The sequence below is a fragment of the Myodes glareolus genome, chromosome 1 (assembly GCF_982192425.1).
Source record: "Myodes glareolus chromosome 1, mMyoGla1.1, whole genome shotgun sequence".
NCBI classification, from domain to species: Eukaryota; Metazoa; Chordata; class Mammalia; order Rodentia; family Cricetidae; genus Myodes; species Myodes glareolus.
Genome location: NC_142026.1, coordinates 33,134,631 through 33,157,522, shown reverse-complemented (window position 1 = coordinate 33,157,522; position 22,892 = coordinate 33,134,631). Strand labels below are relative to the sequence as shown.

The following is a 22,892-nucleotide window of genomic DNA, read 5'->3' as shown; positions in this document are numbered from 1 at the left end:
GCCTGTCCTTTGAGGCTGTCGTGAAGGGCAGGTAAGGAAGAGAGGGGCGGAGGACAAAGGGACTGGAGGGTGCCGTCTACAGTGCTGCCGGAAGAGAGACATTACATTACAGGGTGGACACATGGAAGGGTGAGTTCCATGGATGCATATCTGACCCCTGCCAGCCCAGACCTGGACACGGCAGCCATGGACACAGCAGATGCATGGATCAGCTCACAGAGGGTCAGGGGTTTCAAGTTGGGAGGGGAACAGGAGGAGAAAGAGTCCTGGCCACAGGCATCAGAGCTACCTCACAAAGACAGACTGACCCCAGGCAACATGAGATATTCATGGGGGGGGGTTGTGGAGCCCAGCCACACAGCAGAAATTGGAGCATCCCCTAGAAAGCAATCCCTGCATTCACTTGCTTGTCCCACCATGGTCTAGGAGAAAGGGCTGGCACAGGACTACCTGAACCTAGGAAGCCCAGCATGGTTAGGGCCAATGTTTCTGAAACGTGGGCAGCGTGGCACAGAGCAGGGCAGAAGAGTAGACGGTAAATTCCCTGGGAAGTGAGCTGGGCCTAGGAGCCCTCCACATATGGCGACAGGAACCCCTGGACCACATCTTGACAGTGCGGTCAAAGCAATGAAGAGGAAGCCCTATGTTCAATTAAAAATAAAAACCCAACTAACACACAAGAGCCCTGTCTGCAGCAGCGTGTGGAGCCGTGTGAGGCCCAGTGGTGGAGTTCTGCAGGCCTGGGCTTTCTCTCACTGCAGGAGGACCCACCACCAGACTAGTGCCTGCTGGCCTGAGGCTCCCCGTAGGCATCACCAACCCAAAGGTCTAGGGCAGGTAGGGCAGGGGACCCTGGGAGGTCAGCTGCTCAGAAAGAGAGCCTGGAGGTTGTGCCTGGACAGTGGGTTTAGCGCAGAGATGGGCGCAGCTCCGAACTGGGGACCGGTGAGGAAGGAGGCTAAGGGCTGGGACACACCGGAGTCCCGAAAACAAAAGGAGATGCTGGGGACTTTTAGGAAAAGCCCCGGAGTGGTCGTGGGTGGAGACCTGCCCAAGGGAAAGACTGACAGGTGGAAATACCTGACAGGTGGGATGTACTCCAGAGAAGACTGAACATACATCCTTCAACAGGTGACCTCCACTAGTGAGGAGCCACGGAAGGGGCTGCCGGCAGTGCTCTGGCCCCCACCCAGAGCCTGGGAGAAGCTCAGAAGGTAGCAAGACCCCACCCCCACTCCCCAGCAAGTCTCCGTACCCACGTGAGCTCATGCAGCAGCAGCTCAGTGTATGTATGCCCAGGCCACGTGGGTAATGTGAGTGCAGCTGGTTGCCTCTGAACCAGCTGTGCACACTCGAGAGTTATGACAGCATCAGGGGAGGCTGGGGAAGGGGTAACCTGCTACTCCTGTCCCACCAGGATCTCCTGTGGTAGACATGAAGTACCAGGTACACAGCAAGCTCCTGAGGCTGGATGAGAACCCGCAGCCTCATGTGAGGGGTCAAAGGATTCTCTCTCCATTTGTCCCCAATACTCTGCGAGTCCCGGCAACCAGACTTGGCCTGTACCTCATTTTGACCCCTTCTCCCATGAACTCTTATGCTCCAAGCTGTCCTCCTCCAGTTGCCCAAAGATTGAGAAAGCCACCACATCCTCCACAGTCACAACCACATCCTGGGTGTTCACGGCGAGGGGACAAAGGTTCCGTTCTCTGCACCCCCTTTGCCATGCTTTTACCTCCCACTCATGTCTGACTCACAGGCATGTTGTCCTCTGCAACACTCAGCAGAGTGGCATCTTAATGTCCAACAAATGCCTGAGATACCCACCCTTGAATATCAAGGAACATGGCTAGGGATGGAAGCCAGGATGCCTGAGGTCATCTGTGGTGCAAGGGACTGGCCAGCTAACAGAGGAGCAAGAGTGGCTGTGGCCTTCCTTCCTGTTCTGGAAAAGTCAAATTTAGGGCAGAGAAGGGGATGCCTCAGGGAAGGTTCTGGGTGACATGTGTTAGACCCAGTGTGTGCTGATATCAGCATTGAGGAGTTCCACTACGGAGACCCGGTGTTTCCAAGTCTCCTGTGAAGGGGCCAGGGCATCAAGAGATGCACACAGAGCCAGTTGTCCGGAGAGGCTGTGATGTCTCCCGTGGAGAAACGGTTCCAAACAGGGAAGAGGGTGCTAAGAGACTGGGAACTGAAAGGACCAACTACGTCCGCTCCACACTCCCTGGGGAAAGCCCCACTCCCCACCCTTTTGCCTTCAAGACCAAAATCTCCTGGTTAGCTTTAGTGTCACCCTGGTCTGGCTGCAGAGCTGAGTCTTCCTGGCCTGGCCCCTGTTCCTCCTGTTTTCCTTAAGTCACCCCCTCACCTATTAAAGGGGGACCTGCTATGCCCAGCCCCATCATCCTTCTGCTAGACTCATTCTTTCCCACCTTAGAGAGCGCAGAGTCCATATCCAGATTGTGGCCATGGGCAGTTCTGCAGCAGGCAGATCTGGAGAGCAGCTTCATGTTGTAGTCAGAAGAGTCGTGATTATTTAGAAGTCTAATCTTTTCTTACAGGACGAGCAACAGTTAATGGTAAAATTGCCCCAAGCTTTCAACTCGCCCTTTAGAGCCATAAGGCCCATTCTGTGTGCTGGCAAATGTAATCATTGAGGACTCCTGTCTTCTGAAACCCAGACTGAGGCAATAGGGCTCCGCCGGCTGCCTGTCAGGACAGGCACACCCTTAGGCTGTGCATACTGAAGAATTCCCTACCTCAGCTTGGCTCCTCTCTACTACTGGGAAATGCCCCAACTGAGCATAAGCAGCATCATTCACAGACAGAAGCTACCACAGGTCTAGGGCATCAGGAAGCGGTGATGCTGGCCACCATCTTGAAGTGAGCTTGCTTCCGAAGCCCTGGAGATGTGGGCTCAGAGCCTCTCAGACAGCAGCCACCTCCAGGGCTAGGATAACCTCTGTCCCCAGAGTCTCTGAGACTACAGGAGAGCCCCAGGAGATGAAGGCCACGGCCACAGCACAGGGATGCCCGGCAGTTTCCAGGTACCAGGCAACAGCACTCGCACTTCACAACCCTCAGTGACAGACGAGCCACAGAGGAGCTGGGGATGATGGGAGCAAGGATGTCCCGAGAGCACGAAGCCAAGAGAATAATAACCCTCTGCATTGTTCTCCCCCTGTACCATGTCTTCAGGGCATCTTCCGTCCGTGTGGGTGGCTCTGACATCCCTAAGGCTCATCCTGCACAGTGCCAGGAGAACCAAGGGTTTTCATCATTTGACACCAGTGTTGGCAACCCAGCTTTTAAAAGAGGCCTGTCTGGAATCTTCTACCTGGTAGAGGATGTAAAATAGACAACTTGGCAGCCCGAGGGACTGTGTCTAGATCAGACCACCTTCGAGATCACAAAGCAAGTCTTAACAAACATAACAGAGCTGGGAATGTCTAGTGTCTTACTAGGTAGCAGTGGAATAAAACTAGAAATAAGTAAGAAGACAAACCACAGAAACTATACAACTGCTCGGACTGGACAATACGTGTTTGTATACCTGCTGAGCAGACCCACCAGTATGTTCTAACCTCTAGACCCAGCATGTGGGAAGTAAAGGCAGCTGGATTTCTGTGAGTCCCAGGCTAACAAGGGCTACATAATGTGGCCCCTGCTTCCAAATAAAATAAAACTATAGTCCATTTTCCTTAATGAATATAGGCATGAAAATGCTCAATAAAACACTGGGCATGGTGGTGTGTGCTTTTAATCTCAGCATTCAGGAGGCAGAGGTAGGTGGATCTCTGTGAGTTCGAGGCCAGCCGGGTTTACAAAGTATCAGGACAGGGAAACCCTGCCTTGAAAAACCAAACCAAAATAAAACCTCAAAAAACCAAAACCCTGCATATAGAATTCAAGAACACAGATTATATGTCACAATCAAGTTAACTCAGGGCTGCAAGGTTGGTTCAGCATATGCAAACCAATACATATAACACAACATAGACACACACTTAAGGACAGAAATCACCCGATCATCTCAGGAGATGGAGAAAAGGCCTTTGGGAAAGTTCAGCTCTGCTTCACGAGAAAACTAGGAATAGCTCTTAACCAGGTAAAGGCTGTATACAGCAAACTGTAGGCAGGGAAGTTGAAGGCATCTCCTCTAACATCAGAACGAGGCAACTATGTCCACTCCTTTTTATTATGTGTCTCTGTGTGTATACACATGCCATGTATATGCATGCAGGCAAATGCCTGTGAGCAGTGTTCATCTTACTGCTTTTGTTCAATATGAGGTCATAGCTAGAGTGATAAGAGAAAGCAATAAAGATATAGGGAGAGGTCTAAGCATCTTTATTTTCAGCTGACATGATCCTATATGTAAAAGACCATGAGGAAAATCTTAGATCTTACCTACACTTGTAGCAAAGCACCAGAAAGCGAAATCAACATAAAAATTCAGTAGCCTCCCTATATACCAATAATCAACTTGTGAATGAAGTCAGGTTAAAAAAATGCTATATCATATCAAAAAACTTAGGAAGGAAGAGAGGAAGGAAGGAAGGGAGGGAGGAAGGAAGGAAGGAAGGAAGGGAGGAAGGGAGAAAGGGAGGGAGGGAGGGAGGGAAGGATGGAGGAAGGAAGGGCAAGACAGGGCATTCCCTAGAAGGAGTAAACAATGGAAAATAGAAAAAAAGATTAGATTAAACTCCAAGCACAGTTCTTTAAACCAGAAGAGCTAACAATTTCCAGAGAATGCTGATGGTGCCTCAGGTCCCACATGGTTCTGCATGGGGGGCTCAGAATCCTTACAATTATCCCAGCAATGTGAGCCCATGCTACCTTCATCCTGATGAGGAGCCTAGGAGATGGGAAGCAATCAGCCAAGGTCACCAGACCCAGGCAAGCGAGTGGACTGTGTCCTCTGGATCCTTGGAGAAGTCAGATGCTACCCAGGTCAAAAGACTGCTGGGAGAGGGAGAATCAGCCTCTCCCAGGGATGAACCCCTTTACTGGTTATCCGATGCAAAGTGAAACTCCCAGGAAACCACACACACACAAACAACAAAATCAGACTCTGCAGGTTGTATTTATACAATTGTGTTCACATGTATATACAGTAAACACACACACACGTAACAAAAATAAGAAGAAAAAAAGGCTATGAATTTGCGATGGGGAGGATATGGGAGGGATTGGGGAAGGAAGGAAAGGGGAAAGTGATATAACTCTATTTTAATTAAAAATGTGTAAAAATATTTTTAAAAATATTCAAAGAAGAAGAGCCACGGCAAGTAGCAAGGGGCTTCAGAATGACCCATAGACGGGCAGTGGAATGTTCCAGCAATGCAAGACTTAAAATTGACAAACCACAATATGGTCCCTGACAAAGTGCAATTTCACCCAGAGAGTCACAAATGGTGCCTTCAGGATGACTGCTGGGAACGGAAAGCCAGAAGATAACAATTGCTGGTGAGGACGAGAGGAGAGTGGAAGCTGTGGGCGAGAGGCGTGGGGTGGCAGGGCTGCGGTGGGAAACAACACAGCGGCTCCTAAAAGGATCAAAGACAAAATTACCGTGTAATGCAACACCCCCTATTCTGAGTGAGGATCCAAGAGATCCAAAAGAGGCGTTTGCACACCGCATGGCTAGCAGGGACCAAGAAGCTGCTCAGCCTTTCCTTGGCTGGAGAGATTATCGGGATGTGGTATGTCTAGGCACTGGAATTCTATTTGACCGTCCTGAGGAAGGAAAACTAGACTCCTACTATAATCTGGATGAGCCTTGAGGATGTACGCTGACGGATAAATTCCACATGATTCTATTCCATAGGTACCACTGTAGTCCAAATCATTGTAGTAGTTTGAATGCAACTGGCTCCCATAAGCTTAGAGCGTGGCGCTATCAGGAGGTGTGATTCGTTGCAGGAAGTGCATCACTGTGGGGTGGGCTTTGAGGTCTTCTATGCTCAAGCTATGCCCAGTGTCAGTTCACTTCCTTTCTCCTTTGGATCAAGATGTAGAACACTCAGCTCCTCTTCAGCACTATGTCTGCCTGCACGCTGCCATATTCCGCCACTAACCCTCTGAACTATGAGCAAACCACTCCAATTAAATGTTTCCTTTATAAGAGTTGCCATGGTCATGGTGTCTCTCCACAGCCTTCGACACCCTAACTAAGACAATCAGAGAGATGGAAAGTAGAGTGGTGGCTGCCAGTGGCTGGGAGACGGAGGAAGGGGGAGTCAGTAGTTAGTGTTTAATTAGGACAGCTTTTCAGTCATTCTGGAGGTGTCTAGCTGAAGACTCCATGAATACAGTTGGTGCAGGTAACTGTACACTTGAAAGTGAACTCAGTTGTCCTTTAGGGAACTTGGTTATTAACTTGATTGGATCTGGAATCAACTAAGAGAAGTGCTTCTGGGTAGGTCTGTGTAGGGATTTTTTTTTTGGAAAGGAATTAACTGAGGAGAGAAAAGCCTTCCGGCTGTGACCCAGATATAAAGAGATCCTGGGGAAAAGCCATGCTTGCTGGCCTGCCTTCCCTTCGTGCTGGTGAGCACATCTACTCCGCTGCCACCGCGGGCCTTACCTCCATCTCTCATTGACAATAGGTTCCAGGTTTTTTTGGCTGTCCAATGTGGACTGAAGACCAGAGGCTCTCCAGGGACTGTCTCAGGCCTTTGGAACCAGACTGGGACTGTTGAGGCTTCCAGTTTTGCAGTCTGAGTAGCGAGCAGGCACTTCTTTCCAGAATGCAGTCAGCCACCCAACGCCCGAGGCCCACATCAGTCTGTAAGTCTCCTTTCATGACATGTATTCATTCTATCAGTTCTGCTCCTCTAGAGAGCTGTGACTAAAACATGCACAATTAAAAGTAAAATGTCACAAGCAACGTGTGGGTAGAGAAGGCGGTGCTTTGCGCTCCCTGCTGCAGAGACTGTCGGGCTTTATGGGCACAAGCCCCCATCTGTCTCCTGCACACAAGGCTTCATGACAGGAAGAATGGAGAGTTCCTAAGTGTGGGGTCTACAAAGCTCATATGCCTGGACAAGTGAAGTGCACAAGGACACAGGACTACGATCTTTAACCTAGCACGAGGGACGTCTTATCCGCTCGTGTGAGTGAGCATGCTGAGTCTTCTGCTTGGCTGAACTCGGGGAGGTTTTGTCTGTCTTGTGCCCGCTGTTGGCATCTTCAGAATTTTCTGTTTGTGGTTTCTATTTCCTCTTTGGCATAGAAAGCATTTGGAAAACAATTTTTAAGCGTCCCTGTGGCTGGGAGTTTTAATTAAAGGACTGGAACCAACACAAAACTGCAGCGCTCTTCCCAGGGACTCACGGCTGTTCACAAAAGTCAATGTGTAGGGGTAAGAAGTCACCTCCAGGTCACTCTAAGTGGGAGGCTCTGGCAGATATGTCTCCCTCCCAACCAGGGTGCAATAAAATCAGTAATGACTGTCTGGGATCCCCAAAGCCTGAGCCCCTGGGAGTTTTAAACACTGTTTCTCAAATGTTTCTGTGTCAAAGAGAAAACAGAAACCACAAACAGAAAACTCTGAAGATGCCAACAGCGGGGAAAAGACAGACAAAACCTCTCTGACTTCAGTCAAGCAGGAGACTGAGCATGCCCACTCACACGAGCGGACGCATTCAACAAAAATCGATCAGGTGACTTTTCAGAGGGAAAAGTGTTAGGATACTAGGCAGTGTTTGTCCTGAAACATAAAGATGCCAGTTCATAATATGGGACCAAGAAAGGCAAACATCCACAGATACGAAGGAGTTAGAGAAGGGACCGCCTAAACAGCACTCCTAGATGCGCAGGGGACTTGTAGCTTTATAGATGGAGGACGTGATCACATGAAGATGTCACATGATAGAGATCGAAGGTGCTGGAGTTTGGCTGTGGAAGGTCCTGATGAACCGGTGCTGCAGTACCGAGGTGTGGCTTTGGGCTGGGGCAGGGGTGGGATCCTATCTGATAGACTCTTGGGAGATGATAGGAACTCTGAAGGAAGGAGTGCCTCAGGGGCTGGAGCCTGTCCCTAGGCCCACCCCCCATCTCCCTCAGCCTCCTTTCTGCCATGAGATGGGTAGCCGTGTTTATCATATGTTCCCGCCGCCATATTCTGCCCTACCACTGTCCAGTGGTAATACAGCCAAGTGACCACAGGCTGAAACCTCTGAAAGCCTGAGGCAGAATAAACCTTCCTCCTTTAAGTTGGCTTTGTCAGGGATTTGGCCACAGGGGCGAAACATCAGCCATGCTGCCTAGTTTTATGTCTGAGTCAGGTTAGAGTCTTTTGAGGAGCAGGAACCTTAGTGAGAAAATGCTCCCAGCAGACTCTCCTGTGGAGGATTTTGCTTGATCGATGATTGATGTGTGAGGCCTCAGCTTACTGTGGGGTATGCCATCCTTGAGCTGGTGGTCCTGGCTCTCTGGATCCTTGTTTGGAAAGCATCATGGGGAGCTAGCTCCAAAGCAGCATTTCTTCAAGACCTCTGCGTCAGTTCCTGCCTCCAGGTTACTGCCTGATTTCCTTAAATGGGGGTCTATAAGCTGTAAGATGAAGCCAACCCTTTCCTCCCCAAGTTGCTTTTGGTCACAGTGTTTCATCACACTCACAGAAACCTAAATAAGACAGAAATTGGCACCAGGAATGGGATATTGCTGTGACAGACATGGGCATACATTTGGGGGAGGATTGGGGAAGTCTTTTGCCTGGAAATGTCATTGAGTGTTCGGAGCTCAGTGAGCTGCTCTAAGAACCAAGCAGAGAAATGCAGGAGCAGTGCAGATGAGCGAGGCCTGGCTTGGGAAATTTCAGAGGGAAGTAAGACGCTATTGGGGCCATTGGCTATTTCGAAATAAGAAACTGTGGTTCTGGAGAGCTCAGGCTAGAGGGTCAGCTGTGATTAACGAGGGACCCGAATCACTGAAGTGAAACCGTCGCTTTGCTGAGACAGGGGATGTCAGCTGGAGCTGCGAAGTTAGGGGTGACCAAGAGGAGACCAACATTATGGAGGGCAGAAAACCTGGGAGCCTGTTTCCTCAGGATCAACACACAGAAGCCGTGGGCCAGAGGGGCGGAGGCTGTGTCTCATGCTAGCGGCTGAACGTCGTAGCGTAAGAGTCACCCAGGTGGGATCGGTTTTGAAGGCGTGGGGGAGTCATGGAGAGCAGCTGAGGCCTGGGGCTGTGTGGCAGGGCTGAGGTCCCAGAGAAGAGGCTGTGGGAGGCTGCTGGTAAAGGTGTGGATTCAGTCGCATTGGGGGCTTGAGCATTTTGGCGATGCTAGTATTATGGGATGGACTGCCAAGAACAGCAGCAGCTGCGGAGTGGAGCCAGCCCAAGCCCACGAGGTGGGGATGATACCCATCCCTTTCTGTGTTGTTTTTGGTCGCAGTGTTTATCGAAGGGTACACTACACAGTGTTGGTTGTTCCTCTGAGATTGAGGGCTGGTTGGAGACTATGCTTTAGGTTGATAATTGCTAATCCTGCAAAGGGTCCAGATTCAAAACCCGAAGTGTGGTTTCTACTCAGTGGGAACTGCTTCTGCATCATTGGGGGAAAAACATCTTAAGTCAAAAAAATGGTAAGTCAGGAACCACCTGTCGAATGTGACAGGGGAAATGGACACATTCCTAGGCAGGCGACAGATGTCACTGCAAAGATACAAAAGCCCAAGCAACAAGACAGCTGTGAAAAACCCCTCCAAGGTGTTCGGTCAGCCACAGTCCCCAGGGAGAAAGGACTCTCAGGCCCTCCTGGAACCGCCTCATCCTGCCGGCAGCCTGCCTTGGTACCTAGGGTTAGAGGTGATGTTGACATGGTTTGTGTGGAAAGGAACCTCAATCGGGGAGATAAAGCTACAGAGCAAAGGGCCTCACTTAGGAATAGTGAGTAACAAAGGCAAAAATGAGCAGGAGGCGAGGAGAAGCTGGGGCCTCAGGAGCCCTGCTCAGTCGGGAAGGGGGAAGCATCTTGTGGCTCTATTATTGCTCTCGGCAGGTCAGCAGGGCAAGCTGCTCTGTGCATGTTAATAGTTTTCCTTCACGTGACAAAACAACATTTCGCATGTGGAAAGACCATGTATCCTCCACCCTTCTGTCCTCTTCGCTGTGGACAGTGAGACAAAAAGCCCCTGTACCACAGGAGACAGGCAGACTTACTGCCACAGCCTTCAGCACAGGATGACTGCTGAAGTCTGGGAAGGCCACGGTGCGGTCACTCCTAGCTGTAGTTGGCATAGTGACTTGTTTACAAAGCCTCAGGAGGAGCTCAAATACAAAACAAGAAACACAGAGAAGGGAGACACCTCGCAGGGCACACACAGGGTCCACTGGGCCTTAGGGCATGGCTTAGTAGGAAAGGTGCTTATCATCAAGTCGAGGACCTGAGCATCAACCTCTGAAAGTTGACCTCCACCTTCAGTTGTGAACTACGACACACTTGCCCTCCCCCACCGCACACACACGCAACCAAATGAATACATTAAAAAAAATGAATACATTTTTAAAAGTGTGTTTTTTAGCTCACCCTGTTCTGAGCTAAACGAATCAAGGGAGCCTGTTCTGTTCACAGCGGCCGCCAAAAAGCCCAGGACTTTAAAGGAGTCACCTGCAGAGAGGAGCCAGTTCACGAGTCGTTGGCTGAAGATGCAGTAGAAGGACGGACTCTTGGGCACAGGGTCTCAATGCCAGCATTTTTTGATGCTAAAGTTCAGTGCTATTACTATTAAGTCAACCATCCCTCCCCAAGTCACAGAGAACGTCACGAGAGACTCACCGGCGAGACAAGGTCCGAGTGAGTCGAAGGTTAACACAGGGGAAACCACGATGGATGTACCCTTGGGCCTTGTTCACGTTCATGTGCGACCCAGCTATCTGTTTGGTCCCTCCTGACATGTCAAGCTGTCCAGCAGCGCCTGGGATGGTCTCTGTCTATCCTGCCGTGGCTGCTGGAAGTAGAACCTGTGGTCACTCCTTCTCTGGCGCCTTCACCTGACTCAGTGGACTTGGCTTCCCTGTCCCAGGTTTGCACAAAAGCCAGGACCGGTCTCCAGCCACCCTCTGCAGCTGGCCCCTCTGCCCGAAGCTTTGACATCAACAAGGCTATTGCCCTAAGTATCTTTCCTGGCTACTCCTCTTTCTGGTGAACTCTCGTTTATATAGACACCAGCTATCACCCTACTTTCTCGTGAGACCTGCCTCCAGGCTGCAGGGGTAAACTGTCACATTCAGCACATAAAGGACAGGATGCCCCCTCTCAATTCAAATGTAAGAGAATCTTCAAAGGATGAGTATGCCCCCAATATTGCACAGCACAGGCCTATCCTGAAACGCCTGTCTGAAATTCCAGTTTACCCAAGGCTGCTATCCTAACACCTTTATCATAGGGGTCCTTCCCCACCCAGGGCTGGCCAGCTTCAGCACCTGTAGCCCTCATCAACCCTTGATGGGATGTAGCTCAGTGCTCCTATAAGACAGGGCTCAGTCAGCATACATTTCCTTCAAGCTCCCACTGTCCTCTAAGTGCCAAGGGAGCCTCACGGACTCAACCCCTCCTAGCTTTACTTCCCTCGATATGACTTCCAGAACCAGGCTCTTCGCATGCCTGCCCTGTGCTGAAATTCCTCGGTGCCCCACCAATACCCCAGCTCCATTCACCAGGTCCCCTCCTCACAGCCCGCTTCTCACCCTGCACCCAGTTGCCCACGGGATCCACAGGCATTGGTTTTAGGATTCACAGACGCACAAGCCCCTCGTGGGAAATGGAGTGGCGTTTACTTACAAGCCACCACTCTGTTCCAATAATCCTGAAGTGGCTTAGGATGCATAATGCGATATAAATGCGAGGGGAATGATTGTTACGCTACGTATTCTCGGTCTGCACTTGTTTAGCTGCGAGGGGTCTGTGTGTGTAGGCACTGGTGTGAACACAGGTGTGAGCACAGGTGTGAGCACAGGTGTGAGCACAGGTGTGAGCACAGGTGTGAGCACAGGTGTGAACACAGGTGTGAGCACAGGTGTGGGGCGCTCGAGGACAACTTCCTGGATCCAGGCGGATCTCTCTTTGCTGTCTTTCTGCAGCGCCCAACAGACTAGCATGCCTGCGAGCTTCCGGACTCCCTTGTCTCCCATCTCCCCTTAAGAGCACTGGGAAGACAGACCTTTGAGCTACGTGTCTGGATTGTGTGTGGGTTCTGGGGATTCAAACTCGGGTTCCCAGACTTGGGCCACTGTGATTTTACCCACTGAGCCACCTCCCTAGTTTTTCCAATATTCTTGTTGTTGTTGTTGATACATTTTGATGATTTGAGTAGTCCAAGCTGTGTAGACCAAGCTGGTCTGTTCTGCAATCCTTCTGTCTCAGCCTCCCAAGTGCTTGGACTATAGGAGTGGGCCGCCATTCCCAGCTTAAAAGCGCATTGAGCATGTGGCTGGTTGTAGTAGCAGATAAAGAGGTGAGGGCAGAGGGGCAACTGTGGTCGAGATGGGGCATTTCTCCACCTTGGTACCATGGACATTTGGGGACATATCCCTGTCACAGGAATGGGGGCATGTCTTGTGCTATGTAGCAGCACCCAGGCTTCTAACCCTCTTTGTGCTGACACCGTTTGACATCTGAGCTCTGGGACACGTAGAAGATTGGACACGACTCAGTTCCTGGAGTGGGTTTCCACTGGGGCTCCAAAGGTCTGAGGAGTACACCTGCTTCTCTGATCCCTGGATGGGATGCCTGTGGCCTGCAGGCCACACACGGGCAACTGGCGCTCAGAACCACTCTGAAAACAGACCCACCTTATCCAGGGCCCCAGAAGAAGACTGACTGTCCAGCCTGTGACCATTCCTGTCATCAGCAGGACACAAGGAATCTCGGGAAGGAGGGGCTGTGGGCCTGAGGGAGGGGTGCTGGAGGGTGAGCCTTTCGGGAGCCACTCCCTGGCTCAGCATTTTCCCTGGAATTCATACCACATGTGGTACCCACGTCACACACTCTTCCAGATGCCAGTTTAGGATTGATCAGAAACTATGAAATTGGTTCATCCTGGGGTGTGTATGGGGAAATCGCTAGAGATTTTCCAGTGAGCTATTTGGCCTACAGAAGGATTGCGTCTAAAAAAATGTTCCCCTATGCTACGACTCCCTGCAACCCAGCATGGATGGAAATCTGCAGCCCCGGGCTGGACTGACTGTCATCTGCAAACGGACCCAGTATGTGCGAAGGGAAGGACAAACACCCAAGGATTCTTCTCTTGCTCCAAGATCACAGGGCTAACAGACAGACACGGTGATTCGATTAGCAAGGGGGAGCCCCTGGATCTGGCCTCCAGCGGCTGAAACTACACCCAGATTAAAAACAGCAACACAATCACACTTTTGACTTCCTGGGATGCTCACTTCATTTGCAGTTTGTATATAGTTTAACAAATAGTCCAGCCTCTCAATCCCCCCTTCTAGGTTCCCAGCATGAGAGACAAGAAAGGCATGTGTTCCCAGGTACAGAAGGTTCGGGAGCTGATCGTGCAGCGGTGGCTGGTACACCCGAGTGAAGTTTGCAAAAAAAAAAAAAAAAACAAAAAAAAACAGGAGCTGGCAAAGCAATCACTAAAGTTGTCCAAGCTGTCTGCCTTGGAACCACAGCTCACAGCTTTTCTGACTGCCGAAGAAGAGCTTTTTGATGACTATGCATGAGATTTTTTTTTTTAAATGCATGTGGTCTTCTATAAACAACACCACACACAGGGTTCTCAGGGAGAAAAGAAAACGATACATCTCTGATATTTTGCTAACTACAAATAAAGCCAGCAGGTAGAATAAGAAAAGAACCAGCTCGTTTATAAAATTGTCCCAGATAAGATCTTAGCCCTGAAGATTAGCATACTTTAAAGAAAAACAGAAACCCTTCCACACCACCATTCAGGATCTCAAACTCTATCACCAAGGAGATCTGGCCAGTAGCAGGGCCGGGGAAGAACAGTGTGAGCTCAGAGATTCCGCTCATCACAGCTGGGCTCCAAAGACATTAATTCACCGATAACCTCATAAAGTTGTGTTTGTTCTCCCAAGACATAACATCGCCAGACCACTCAGGGCTATGTCAGGAGCACAGGACATTGGACTGCGAGAAGAGTCCTTTTCCTGGTAAACACAGGAGGTGCTTATATGTGGTCAGACATAGTGTTCTATTTACACAAGCCTTCCAGGGTACAGACTCTCGTGCACTGGTAAACAACCTTTATTTATTTGCTTACCCTAAAATAATTTTTTTTTTTTTGCTCAACTAGCTCTCTGCCTTGCTAATACAGAAACGCTCATTTCTTAGGAAACCGAAGCTAAAAATGCCACACCAAACCAAAAGAATCTGAACACAGCTGAAGACATCAATATCAGAAGGTTTTGCTTTTCATGTGAGTTTAGCTGGGACATGTGAGGAGCAGGATCCACCTTCAGATTCTATTACACAGAGACAGACTTCTGCAGACCTGGCACTCCTTGGTGGGGTTTACACACGGGTGAGATTTGCCCACCAAATAAAACATCTCTCAGTGCTGTTCCTGCCCGGGTTCCACAGACAGGCCACACTGTCCTGAGTCTTTGCCTTTAAACAGTGCCTGTGGCCAGTCTTTACTGGCCCCAGAGCCTGAGCAGCAGGTGCCTCAGACCAACACCATGGGAGTGGGAAGAGACCACAAGAAACATTAAGCCACAGGCCTTCCCAGGGACACTGACGGACTTCTTGCTTTGCTTTCGTTAAAAGGCTGTGTACCTGAAATATGTTCAATAGGTATGGCAACCCAGGGTCCAGACAGTATTCAGCGTGCATTACAGACAAGGGAAGTGAGACGGGCAGTTTCTTGTTGGTCACCCCTGGGTTGCAGTTCACGATCACTCTAAAACAGAAACCCAGTTAAGTCTGCCACCTCTAATTTTTATTAGCCACAAGTGCCAAGCTAACAAGCCAACAAGAAAATCCCCATGGAAATGGCCTCGACAAGCAACTGCTGTAGGTGACAGTCAGGCTTCCAGTTATAGCTAGCGCCCAGATCCCTGAGCTGTGGCTCTGATGGGAGCTGCTGCCGCTCAGGGAGCTTGCATCAGCTTGGAGCCCGCCGGAAAACTGAAGCGATCCCCGCACTCCCATCCCTCCTGGAATGCAAGCTGTCCATTGCATGGACGAAAGTTGCTGGTGCCTTCGGAGGGCGGGCTGGGTGATGTGCCCAAGCGGTTCCGTCTCCGTGGCAGCGTTAGGTGCATTGTTTGTGCTGCCCTGGCGGAGCCCACGCTCTGAGTAGGGTGAAAGGTGCACTCAGGTGTTGCCCTCCCGGCCCCAGGTCACCGCCGGTGCCGCACGCAGCCCGGGCTACTCACCCAGCAGCAGCCAGAGGCCGCGCCGCGGGAGGTCACACAAGCCGGGGGCCATGGTGAGCAGAGCCCCGGCCGTCCCAGCGCCTTGCCTAGCTCTGAGCCCGCTGGAGACGCGCTGGGGGCGGGAGCTAGGGAGAGGCCGCGCCCGGCCCACTGCGGCTTCCACGCCCGCTGTCGAGGGCGGAAGCTGGCGGGCGGCACCTGAGACTGGAGCCGCAGCTGGGACTGGAGGGGAGGCTCCTGGAATGGGCTTGGAGGGTCTCCAGGTCCTTGGACCCGCAACTCTCCCTAAGGGCCGGTTTCCGCAGCTCTATCCTGTGGTCTGCTCGGCAAACAGCCAGTTGTCCTGTCTCAGAGTGGTGGGGACAAACAGCCCGGCTATAGCTTCAGGACAAGGAATGGGAACCTCGGGAAGGATGGCCAAAGGGAATAAGGCTCCTTGGAGGGACAAAGTTGCATTTGCCCGCAGTTGGTGTCAGATTAGGGTAGGGCAACAAAGTCCATAAATACTCAACTCAGGGACAAAGGAACTGTTAGGTAAAATGTGACAGACTTCCGTTGGGGTTGGCTACTGGCCATGACTGCATACAGAATGGACCAGTAGTGGTAGGGAGTTTTGGGTGTGTTAATATAAGCAAGAAAGGCCGTGTAACACTGGCATGCTGGGAAACCTGGGGCAGATGCCCAGAGTACAGATGCCCTGAGTTGGACAGTCGTGGAGGCAGCAGCTCAGAGTATATGAAGTCTACACTCTGAGGCTTCGCTGGTGCCTGGACTGCAGCTCCTCAAGTTGAGCAGGTGATCACTGGCCACAAGCCAGGGCAGAGGCTTCACTGGGGCTGGCACACAATACTGCTGGGTGACCAACATTCCTCAGAGGAAAGGGAGCAACGCTAAGAGGTTGCTGCCACCTTCTGGCCAAGTGTTCAGGGCCCGTAACAGTCATCCTGAACATAGTACGCCAGAAAGACACTTGAGATCTGCATATCTAAGACTTGGGGGTCCCAAATGTCCTAAAGTCAACGGGACATGGAAAAGAGAACACATTCTTTTGACTTGGTCAGCCCTTTGTTTTGAACCGTATGAAGACCCTACCAGAAGGCCTCCTTCCGTTGACAGACATGGGAGTACGGGCAAGTCAGTGCTGCGAAATTGCTGAGCCCTGCCTTGTAGCAATCAATCTGGTGGGCGGCTCTTATTTTCAAGTCTGCAGATAGGATCTAGCCTGAGGTTCCCCAGCAACTGCCATGAGTGTCTCCCAATTCACACATAGAGGAGCCACTCTTTGACACCTGTCCCACAAGTTGGCCCATTCAAGTCTATGGGATTTACTCCGGCTGCTAACGGGTAATCAGTAGCATTAAATTTCCCCTCCCCCAGGAGGTCCACGTGCCGACAGCATGTTAAACACTAGCAGGGGAAGAGACACTAAATGCTTGCCGGCATTAATGGCGGAAGTAAGATGGTCTACAGGTTGGTATTACATCTTCAGTGGACACAAAGTTCCCACATGTCCATTGTAAAGTAACTACACCTTACAATTGTCATAGTGGACAGTGCAGGGAGCCCTGAGAATAGAAACAGGGCAGCAGGGGACTGCCCACTAAGTTCCCAGACCACAGCAGGGGGCAGGGAATCGGAGTCTGGGTAACCACTCTAAGTAACAGACAGAGCTGGAAGGACACAGCTGGGAGATTCAGGGTGCAGGCTTCACATTCGCATGTAAGGACACTACCTGAGCCGAGGAGAAGAACCAAAGGGTTCACTCACAGTCAGGACCGGCCCACTTCCCACCACTGCAGAGGGAGACCAGACCCACACAGAGCAGCGGAGAGGAGCCAGAGCAGGGCTGCCTCAGCACCAGGGAAAACCAAGGCAGCTCTAGGGCAGCCCGCTGGAGCCCATAGCCAGAAGCAAGACCACACAGCACATGGCTCCATACTACCCCAGCCACAATAGGCTTATAAAACAAAAGAACAGCGCATCAGAGGGCTGTGACCCCACCTCGAGTGGCCTGATTTATGTGACTGTCATCCTGAAAGACTGTGAAATACACTCACGAAGCTATAAAACCCAGAATATCAACGACCCCCAAGCACAAGAATCCTGAGGAAAATGTGGTAGGGTCTAGCACGTGCAATTGCTTAAATGCCAGTAAGAGGCAACCTCAGCAGCAGCCAGAGGAAAGTGTCACACGTGGACAAGGGGACGCCTTCGGGCACAGGTGGGAGGAGCACCAACCATTTTGAGCTTGCCACCCTCCACTGGCCAGCAGGAGGCCAGACTCTGGTCACTGTCACTCCGAGTCACTGGCTCTACAGCACAGCTGTTCGATCAGGACCGACAGAAGGCGTCTTGGGAGCACTCAGCCTCAAGCATCAGCCTGTCAAGGCCCTCAAGGGAGCCACTGTTAAAACCCCAAGCCTCAGGGCTCGCGAGCCGCTTAGAGCTTCACTCCCTCAACGGCACCCCGGGGACAAGCAAACGAGAACCCGCAAGTGAACTGTCCACTTGACAGAAAATGATGTGCTCGGCATCACTGGGACAACTCAGCAGCGGCAAAGCAAGCGAGCAAGAGACAAGATTACAAGCCCTGGCTGCTCATCGTCCAGTCCATCCCGCACCAGCTCAACACTTTTAGTAGAGAACGGGCAGAATGAGCAAAGCTGGGAGACAGGAGATGGAGGCTGGCTAGGGGCCTGGGGAGAGATGGAAATATGGCTAGAGAGTTGACGTCCTAATGATGTAGAAATGAAAACAAAATCAATCCCCTAAAATCACGCAGCTGGACAAGAGAAGTCAGCTCTATTCAGACCTATATAAATGACTAAGTTTCACACATGTAATGGAAGGGATCCTGTACACACACACCACACACATGCACACACACACACACACACACGTGGTGGCATGTGCCTTTTTAACCCTAGCACTAAAGAGTCAGAGGCAGGTGGATATTTCTGAATTCAAAGCCAGCCTGTTTCACATAATAAGTTCCAGGCTAGCTAGGGCTATATAGTGAGATCCTGTCTCAGACAAACAAAAACAAAACCTCAAACAAACCAAGCAAATGCAAAACCACATAATAAACATATTAAGAAGGCACAATCACATGAGGGAACAAGGGACACTAATCTATGTCAGTTTAGAAACTCAGCTGATGACATTCTGAAAGGCTGAAGAGAAACAAGTGTTTCCAAATGCTGCATGCTTGTTTGTTTCTCACAGGATCATGGTTTGAAACCCAATGGCCTTGTGTACAGACTAGAATTGGACAGATAAGTGGCAACCATGAGCCGAGTTTACAGAGAGAACAGACATGCAAGGCATTGTCAGGAAAGTACATGAACACAAGCGCCGCCTCCAACCGTAGAACGAGTACAGGGCACGTGACCCAACAGAGAACCCCTACCCCTTAGCTGTGGCTCAAGAGCCTCAGACACACAATAGTGGGTGTCCCACTGGCCACATGCCTTCCTAAATGCTCGTCTCCCAGAAAAGAAAACAATTTGTTGGAGCAGGGGTTGTGTGAGATGAACCGAAAGACCTTGTGGTGGCAGAAATCAAGCATTCAGAAGACAGAACCCACCCTAAAGGACTTAAGTGCTAACAGTGGCCTAATGTGAGCAGTGCAAGACTCAGCTGAGGCACCTGAACTCGCAGAACAAACTGACTTCAGAGTTCTAATATTGCTAAGCAAGCGAGAACAGCGTCCATGCGGAAGTGATGGAGAGCCCGTCTCCAGAGACACTGCAGGAACTGTTTCCAGCAAAATGTATCAGTGGGTACCAGAATCAGTAAGCAGACATTTTAGATTCTTGTAAAGCTTCAAAAACTCCACTACAGCAGAAAGACCCTCTTAACTGAGTGGTTAGGATCACACGTGTTTGGGCAGAGGGAACAGGCTTCTGGGTCTAGTCACCAGTGAGTAACCAGATGAAAAGACAGTGTGTAGACTAACCAGCCAATGTCAAGGTCATGGACCCCTAGAAAACACTGAAGAACTGCCACAGGCAGCACAGGATAAAGAAAACAAACAGCAGCCGAGACCGGCAGGGGCAAAGAGCACTCTGCTCTTTAGGAGAGGACCTGGGGTTGATTCCCAGCACCCAGACAGCGGACCACAACCACCTGTAACATGCCAGATACAACACCCTCTTCTGGCCTCCGTGGGCACCAGGGATGTAAGTGGTGCACAGATAGATTTGCAGACAAATCTACCTACAAATTCGCCTACAAATAAAAACATAACCAGACGTAACATGGGGTGAAGCACTTGATAGTAGAGAGAGATAGAGCAAGGACAAAACAGGCAATGTCAGTTGAAGTTGTCTATGTGCAGAAGGCTAATTTCTTCATCTGAAATTATTTAACTATGGATATGCAGGCTTCCTTTAGAAGAAGCAGTGTGAAGGGCATAAACATGTATTTTTATAGCTTTCTTCTAAAATTATCACAGAAAAAGATAACAGATATCTATTGAGCATTTACACACGGCCTTGTGTGTCCATTTCCCAGTAGTTTTTTTTTTTTCAATCATTTTATGTGTATGGGCGATTTGTCTGCTTTTATCTGTTTACCACTTGTATACCTGGTGCCTGCTAAGGCCAGAGAGGGTGATATCCCTGGAAACTGATTACAGATGGTTGTGTGCCACCATGTGGGAGTTGGGAATCAAACCCAGGTAGGTCCTCTGCAAGGGCAGCCAGTGCTGAGTGATCTTTTTAGCTCCCTCACAGTGATTCTTAGTCAGCACTTTTCCTAGGGGTGAGGAAGCCTTCAAATCGGACTCATGGTGGTGCTGGAAGCATTTTAGGAAGAGCCTGTGGCCCCATACTCTGTGGTTCTTCAGCTCTATCGTGGGCGACCAGCTTCCCATTTTCTGGCACCTCTCCTCACGGATGCCCACAGGTAACCAAGCTGGAGCAGGAAACCAGACTCCAGTGTTCACAGCTTGCATTCTGACACAGCCTCTGGCTAAAGATAAGGCCTACGTATGATAAACGGAAGCCACGTGTAACCGTCAAAGTCCGTAATATGAGTAAGGAAATATTCTCCAATCTGTCAGCCCCAACTGTCACATTATGAGAAGTGAGTTCTGTGTCCTCATTAGCAGCCTGGGGAGTTTACGTAACTCAAGGCAGCTCTCATGTAACTTTCCCCCAAGCCTGAAAATGGAGGCAAAGATACACGGAGCAATCCTACCTTGATGATTAGTGTTAACTGTGGAGTTGACAGGATCCGAAATCATCTGGAAGTGGGCCTTAAGCAAACACGTGAGGATTGGGTTAGATCCATCTTACCCGTGGGTGGAGCCTCCCTGGGCCAACATCCTGGAGTGTGTAAAATAGAGTAAGCTAAGCACAGCATTCACATCTGGTGATGTGACCAGCAGTTTCCGGCTCCTGCTGCCTCCACTTCCCACTACGATGGACTGTCCAACTGTGAGCTGTAATGTGCCTTTTGTCCCTAATTTGCTTCTTGAGACTACATCACAGTACCCAGGAAAGAGGCCTATTGCTTTCTACAGCTGATGTACCATCACTACAAACCGGCAGTCTTGGCAATTCAAGTGTGATACACGAGTGGAGGTCAGGAATCTGATGCAGGTTCCGTGGGTGAAAACCAAGGAGCTGACAGGGCTTCCTTCTGGTGCTCCAGAAGAACGCGTTGCCCAGGCCTCTCCACTGTTGGAGGTGACTGACTGCAGTCCTCGACTCCTGGCCTTCATAGCTTCAAAGGCAGCAAGTGCATAGTCCTCACCACTTGTCTCATCCCTGGCTATTTTAAGAGCTACCCAGGCAATTCAGGACTACCTCTCACAGCAGGGCCAACACCAGCAGCCTTCCTTGCGTTCATAATCAATTCCCTTTCCCACAAAGAACACACCCACACGTTCTAGGAATGAGACAGGACACCTTAGAAGTCCATTCCTGCCTACATAGTGAACTTTTTTTCTATAATCCTCTTAAATGTAAAACGATTTTTGCTGGGGCTAGAATTCAAAGCCTTATTCATGCTAGGCAAGTACCTTACCATATAGACAGTAACGGTAAACTGTGAAAAGCAGTACCCAAAGTACAGGCTAGGAACGACTTCAAATACTGCGTGTTAGCCACTCATTATCTTCTATGGCCAGAATCAGGGAAGTTACTTGTTACCTGATGTAACTAAGACCTCTTTGTTATTTTGATACTATGGTATCAAAGAAAAGCCATTTGTACAACACTGAAGTACACTAAAATTATGTGGAATTTTGCCTTTGGAGATATTTGGAAACATTTTACTTTGGTCAGTCTTAAAAAAATTCAACAAGTAGCCGGGTGGTGGTGGATATTTAACATGTTTCTTGCTTGATGCTGTTCTTGCTGTACTTTCACCTTTCTTCATGTTATGACCTTTTCTTTCTTCTACACAATACTTGGTAGCTGTTCTTATTGTAAATAGTTTTATGTTAGAATTATCACCTTCATATTCAGAAAAGAAGGGGAAGTGTTGTGGGAGTTCTATCCATTTAGCCAATGATTTTTGAGGAAGCAAGCCTAGGGCGTGGTGCTATCTGCCTACAGGACAACTTATAAAGCTGGCGAGGGGGTCTCTTGCTCTTTTGCTCCCACTCTTGAGTGGTGGAGTGGAGCAGGCGGCTTTGCTCTGGTATTCTTCATCCCTGGGCAGAACGTCTGGATGGAGACAACTGGATCAGCAGCAGCATCTAACCTGTTCTAAATCAGTGAGTATACCTATTTTATACCTAATAAATTCTTGAGAACCTTTACCAGACTCTCATGGATTCATGCTACACACGCCTTTAATCCCAGCACTCGGGAGGAAGATGGCAGGTGGATCTGTGAGTATGAGTTCAGCCTGGTCTACAGAGAGTTCCAGATCAGTCAGGAATACACAGAGAAGCCTTGTCTCAAACAAACAAACAAAAACAAGTATAATTATATAATATTAGAGACTTTAGAACATAAGAAAAAATTGATTTTTCACTTGAGATTCCAAAAGATTCATCAAGAACTTTTCAAGTTCCTGTTTTTACTTTACTTTTAAACTTTAAAAGTAATTTCATTTCTTGTGCATTGGTGTTTTATCTGCATGTATGTCTGTGTGAGGGTATCAGATCTTAGAGATATAGACAGTTGTTAGCCGCCATCTGTGTGCTGGGAACTGAAGCCAAGACCTCTGAAAGAGCAGCCTTAACTGCTGAGCCATTTTTCAGTCCTTAAGGCTCTAATTAAACCTGTGAAGAGTCTCAGTTACTAGGCACTGCTGGGAGCCCTTTGGTACCTAGAAGTTGCCAGATCTCTACAATAGTTATTAGAAAGGATTTCCTAACTCCAAACCCCTGAACATTATTTGAAATCATCTTACTATATATTTCCAAAATAAAATGCAGTTTATTTCGCCTTTACAAATTCTAAAAAGATTTATATTTGATTATTCTTCTTTAGAAAATGACTACAGATATGCTAATTTCTCTGAATATATTAAAGATAATGTCTAGTCTGAATCAC

At 49.5% G+C, this 22,892-nt stretch overlaps 1 protein-coding gene across 1 annotated transcript in view; it reads right to left on the bottom strand.

Annotated features, from left to right (window-relative positions):
* Positions 1-15,532, bottom strand: part of Ramp1 (receptor activity modifying protein 1) — a 48,712-nt gene extending 33,180 nt beyond the window's left edge. The window contains exon 1 of the mRNA XM_048441844.3: positions 15,379-15,532. Coding sequence (XP_048297801.1) covers positions 15,379-15,430 — 52 coding nt within the window. The 5' untranslated portion in view covers positions 15,431-15,532. The remainder of the gene's footprint in view (positions 1-15,378) is intronic.
* Positions 15,533-22,892: the final 7,360 nt, after the last annotated feature.